The sequence below is a fragment of the Dipodomys merriami genome, unplaced genomic scaffold, assembly GCF_024711535.1.
Source record: "Dipodomys merriami isolate MVZ:Mamm:240054 unplaced genomic scaffold, mDipMer1.0.p SCAF_146, whole genome shotgun sequence".
In the NCBI taxonomy this organism is placed as follows: Eukaryota; Metazoa; Chordata; class Mammalia; order Rodentia; family Heteromyidae; genus Dipodomys; species Dipodomys merriami.
The window spans coordinates 1,643,065-1,649,064 of record NW_027202782.1 but is presented as its reverse complement, the minus strand read 5'-3'; the positions used below and the strand labels follow the sequence as shown (position 1 = coordinate 1,649,064).

At 41.5% G+C, this 6,000-nt stretch overlaps 1 protein-coding gene across 2 annotated transcripts in view; it reads right to left on the bottom strand.

Annotated features, from left to right (window-relative positions):
- Positions 1 to 211: 211 nt before the first annotated feature.
- The window catches only part of Epb41l5 (erythrocyte membrane protein band 4.1 like 5), a 139,692-nt gene continuing 133,903 nt past the window's right edge, over positions 212 to 6,000 (bottom strand). For both annotated transcript variants that reach the window (XM_070021876.1, XM_070021877.1), the window contains exon 25: positions 212 to 4,393. In XM_070021876.1, the coding sequence (XP_069877977.1) occupies positions 4,327 to 4,393 (67 nt within the window). In that variant the 3' untranslated portion in view covers positions 212 to 4,326. The remainder of the gene's footprint in view (positions 4,394 to 6,000) is intronic.

The window sequence follows — 6,000 nt, the reverse complement described above, 5'->3', positions numbered from 1 at the left end:
TCCAGGGCCTCATACATGCAAGGCAAGCACTCTACCACCAAGCCAGCCCTTGCTTTCATCTCTTGAGAGCTGGAATTACCAATGTGCCAACACCATACTGTGCTACTCTGATTCATTTACTGCCATTCCTGCTAACATGAACTCTTAACAATTCTGTTGAAGCCATCATGTAGATAAGAAATAGCCCAAGAAATAGATAATAAAACATGAATGTCTTGCAGAAATTTTATTTGAACAAGATCATATCTAGAATTCTCATTTCAGTGTATAGACAACTCATAGTTCAGTGTAGTGCTTCTACTACAAGCCATACAAACTCACAGAATACAGTGCACTCAATACAAAAATAAATTACAGTTTCAAAGCTACTGTAGAGATTTACACATAGAAAAAGTAAACAAAAAAGTTAGTGAGTCCTCCTGTCTATTATGTCCAGATTTGAAGAGAAAAAGAGCAAAAGGCTCTGTAATATATAAAAACACCTCTTGGAGAAGAAGAAATATTTAGAAGTGATTAAACAGTGTCTTAAAAACAAGAAAACAGAAGCTTGCTTTTATCTTAGACCGGAAAAGAACTATAGCTCCACCAACATGCTAACACAACAGAACAGCTTAAGTCAAATTTCCATCATCCAAACCAAAGTCCTCATTCAGTTGTCCACCTTCTGACCACTCAAGAACCAGTGTTTTTGAGAAAGAAAACAAAGTATAATTAATCTAGAAATGCACAGATTATAGAAACATCTAAGTTTTCAAGCAACTATACAGCTAAGATTACCAAAAATTGGTGGGGTCTCACAAAGACTGTTAGAGCTAAGACCTACCCTCACTGCACCTTGCCTATCTGTGGTCAATGTGGATTAAGTCACAACACCCAGAAGTATTGGGTACCTTGAGAGACAGAGCACTGAAAACCCAGCTCAATACCCACCCATCTCCCGGGCAGCCAACTACTACCCCACAGAGCTAGAAAGCAGGGTTCAGGAACAGTTCTTCAAATAAGCTTTATTGAAGAGTAGGCTGAGTACTGCTGTCACTGCCACTTTTACGCTGTACTAGCAGAGCTGAGCTGGGAAGTCACTACTCTGGCCCTTTTTCAAAGCAAGTGTATGCCTCCTGCTAAATGATAAACAAGATTTTGTTTTGTTTTGTTTTTTAAGACCCTTATTTAGAAAACTATTCAGGGTTTTTCTTTTTGTGAGTGACTGGCAAACAACCTTCTAGCCAGGGGTCTGGAAGGACACTACTTTCTTTCCAGGACTTAGCTAAGAAACAGAGGGGCATATACTTTAGTGAGAACAGAGAAGCAGAAGAGAACAAGCCCAGGCAGCCAAGGAACAGCTTAGGGGTCTCATCCTCAAAGGTCCACAGGATATCTGTGATCATGTAAAAACAACACAGAGTATTTGTCTTAAAGCTAGGCAAACACACAATGTAACCACTGCTCTATTCAGAAGTGTTCCTGCAGAATGGAAATAAGAGAGACAAGAGCCTTTCTTGTGAGGAAGGGAGATGCTGCTGAAAAAGTCAAAATTAGGTCTTCCTGCAGTTGACAAGTGCTGGGACAGAGACTAGGACATATAACTTCACAGGTTACTTTAAACCACCACACTGACTCCCTCTTCCCCCACCAAGGCATGTGACTACCCTCCTCTCTTGGTGCTACCCCTGGACAAAAAGCAGAACAGCTACTATGGCTCCAGTCCCAGCAAGCCCAGGGCAGTGTGTGATACAAACAAGCCATTAAAAGGCTTGCTGCCAGTTCTCCAAGCCCAGTCCAACATCACCAGCTGCTAATTTTTACCCAGTGTCACCTCTAGTCTCTTTGCCAGCATCATCTGATTCACACGTGTCCTTTCCCTTCCCACTACATGCAGAGACCCTTCAGCTGTGCCTCTTTCCACTCCTACTATCCTTAGAGGAGATGCCAAGCTGTTGCAGCAGTTCTGGGGATGACATCCCCAGCTGGTGGGACAGGAAGCTTAGTGTGGTGTGTCAAGGTTTCCAGTGTCTGACAGGTATCTAATGTGTCAAGGATAACTCATTATTCAAGTATTAACTCCATGTTTACCACTTCATGCCAGGACCTAAGATGTCCTTTTAGTTTGAGCTTCAAATAGATTTTAACAAAGTTCCTACTGAATATTCTGGGTGGCAAGAACTCAAGTACCTGAATACACAAATATTATAGACTATGTTCAGCTACTTGTAACTTTTGCAAAGTTTAAAATAAGGAGAGTGTTACCTCAACAGGTTGGGACATTCAAGCCTTGTAAGCTACCTTGTGTTTAGTTGTTTTGTGCTTAGCAGCACCATCAACCTTATAAGCATCCAGGGCTCTCTCTCCAGCCCAAAATGTCCTGGATTAAGCCCCAGGTTCTAGGTGTCACCTACAGCTGATAGAAAATATGTTTTACAACTAGGAGCTGGCATGAGCACTGCTGCTCAGGATAATGGCCGAGAATGGACAACTTTCTTTCAGCAATCATGTTTTATGCAAAAATGGTTTTCAGTTTCTCCAGATACCTGGGAAAACAGTGCAAGATTAAAATTCCTGAGCTTTCCAGTGAGATGCTGGTGTGTTTGCCTACATATGTAATTATGCTACAGGGAGCTCAGAACAGTTCAAACCATGGCAGTTCAAAGGTCATCAAACTGGATGTTCTTTCAGCTGAAAAGTATAAATGAATACTCAAATTATATAGCCATCACTGGATAGATATCTAAAAAACAAATTCCAGGAGGTATAGTGCAACTTCAGCCCTTGATAACAAAGGATTATGGATGACCAATGTTGTTTACATATTTCCCTCATTCCCCTGGGTAATTGGGGTGCTTATCTTTTAGTCTACAATTTAAAGCTAAATGATAGTGTTATTTCTGGGTGCAGGGATTACAGATGGATAAATATTTGTGTTGTTTTCTGTGATGAACATGTACTATTGCATATCCAGAACTTGTTTTGTACAGAGATGAAGGAATTCTTAACAAATGCAAAATCCTTAAAGCAGCTTGACTATTCAAAATACTGTGTAAAGTTCCATGATAAGTATTCAAGAAACAAAATTCTTTCGTCTCTACTTCATTCTCTATTTCTACCTGGTAGGTTTTTTTTTCTTTTTTTCAAACCCAGTTTGAAAGCTCCAAAATTAATCAGCGCTAATTGAAAAGGAAGGCTACATCTTGGAGTTGAAAAGAAAGGAAGGTTACACAGTGGAGTACTGCTATGCTGTGCTGAGCCTTCCTGAGTGTACAGGGCTGCAATCCCCGTGGTACAGGAAGACAGAGATGCCTCAGGTCAATGTCCAGACACTTGCCTTCTTCTGGGCAAAGTTATAGTAAGGTATGTGGTGCATACAAGTGTTTCTTGTGATAGAGCTGGGAAAAATATGAAAACAACTGAATACTTTGTGGTTCTTTTCAGTGACTATTTTACCTTGGCATAAATTTGTAGTAGTTAAGATAGCCAGTCCATAGGCAGTCAAAGCATGGGAGATATTTAAAATTCTCTACTAACTTCTATTGAATATTGTATTAACTGCAAAAGAGCTGCCCCAAAGCAGGGTGCCAATGGTTCATGCCTGTAACCTATCTACTCAGATACCAAGAACTGAGGATCGATGTTCAAAGCCAGCACTTTTATCTCCAATTAACTACCAAAAAAGCCAGAAGTGGTAAAGCACTAGCCTTGAGCAAAAGAAACTCAGGGACAGCACCTAAGACTCCGAGTTCAAGCCCCAGGACCAGCATGTGTGCGCATGCTTGTATGTGTGTGTGTGTGTGTGTGTGTGTGTGTGTGCGTGTGCACACACACACACACACACACACACACACACACAAAGCTGCCCCAAATCTACCAACATACTATCTACCACACCTTCCTGATTTTTCCCAGATAATGTATGGGAAAGTGCCATTTCTTAGGCATTCAGATCAGGAACACATAGTAATCAAAGGGATGTAGCTAACCCGAGTTGCCTTGCTGTGAAGTCACTATGAACACATAACCGCTAGGTGGAGCCAAGAGTTTGGAGGAAACAGCAGGGAACTGCCCTGATTCAGGAATTTGAAGACTCTAATAATAGAGAAAGTAAAGGACCAGATACCCTCAGTTGAACAGATTGTAGTGTGATTAAACTTCCAGTTGGACGGAAATTTTAGTTTCTTTTTTTAAATGGAGCTAAAGTCAAATCCAGGTAGAGCACTTTTACCTAAAAGTACAGGACAAGCTCCAGAGTCCAACACATTCCAGCTCAAAAAGATTCCAGGACGGCTGCTGGAGAGTGCTGAGCATTCCAGTTACAAGTGTTGGGGGAAAGGCAGCCCCTTAGAGCTCAGTGGTCAGTAAACACTTCTGCTTCAAGACAGGGTCTCTTGCCAAACTTGGAGCAGAGCTGAAAGGAAGAGAGAATGGCTTATCAATGAAAAAGTTCGTAGGGGTGGGATCATTTTCTCTCTCCACTTGCTCACATGGAGATGCTGAAAAAAGAACAGATTACAGATCTAAATGGCTATATAAAACACCTAGCTTAGCAATAGCTCTCCCACAGATGGGAATTTTCTAGATAATTAATAGTATCCTACCATTTAATCTATTATATGGAGCTCTACACAAGTTTCTACTGTGATAAAGTAGTTAGATTTAAATGCAAGGATGAATAGACACCGAATGTGGTTTCCAGACAACCTTAAAGTATCTAGAGTACCTGATAGAAAAATGTACTTTAAAACATCAAGAAGCATTAACAAGATTTATAAATGACACAGCAGCCCTCCTGCCTCCATTTTCCATTCCTATTAATATTTTCAACTGTGTACAGTACTCTGGGGCACGCTACTACCTGAACCATGCACCTCGTCTTCAACTGTTGTTTTTAATATTCTCTTTCTTTCTTTTTTTTCTTTTTGCCAGTCGTGGGGCCTGAACTCTGGGCCTGGGCGCTGTCCCTCAGCTCTTCAGCTCAAGGCTAGCGCTCTACCACTTGAGCCACAGCACCACTTCCCACTTTTTCTGCTTAAGTGGTGCTGAGGAATCGAACCCAGGGCCTCATGCATATAAGGCAAGTACTCTACCACTGAGCCACCTTCCCAGCCCCAGTTTAATATTATTTTTCTTAATCTTTGTGTATCCCTTGTTCTCAGAGTGGTCCTTGACATTTGTTAGAAATGCAAATTTGGGGTCCCACCTCAAACATACTGAGACACACTCAAGATGGAACCCTGCAGCCCACTTTTTCTTTTTTTTTGGTTGTTACTTTTTTGTTGTTGTTGGTCATGGGGCTTGAACTCTGGGCTTGGGCGCTGTCCCTTAGCTCTTTAGCTCAAGGTGAGCGCTCTACCACATGGCACCACTTCCAGTTTTCTAGTAGTTTACTGGAGATAAGAATCTCATGGACTTTCCTGCCCAGGCTGGCTTTGAACCATGATCCTCAGATCTCACTCTCCGAAGTAGGTAGGATTACAGGTGTGAGCCACCGGCGCCCTGCTGTCTCTGAACTTTTGTGCTCAAGGCTAACTATCTACTACTTAAGCAACATCTCCACTTCTGGCTTTGTGGTGTTTAATTGGAGATAAAGAGTCTCACGGACTTTCCTGCTTGGGCTGGCTTTAAACCACAATCCTCAGATGTCAGCCTCCTGAGTAGCTAGTATTACAGGCATAAGCCACCTTTTATTTAACAGGCCATCCTCCAGAGATTATGCCTCAAGTTCCAACTGTTCCAAGTGATTGTTTACAATGACCTCCTTCTAAGGACTATGAGTGCTTAACCTCTTATGCCTCCCTCCCCAGCCCCACATTCCTTCCTTATCTTTTCAACGCTAACTTATCTTTCCAAATCTAACCAATTTTGTTCATGTTAAGATTCATTGCTTGTTGAAATTATCTAAATATTTTCACAACCGGGTGTCAGTGTATTATATTTGTTTTGCATGATGATTAATTTCCCTGGATTGTGCTGCCTCTAAAAAAAAATTGTGATTGCATCCTCACTGTTACATAT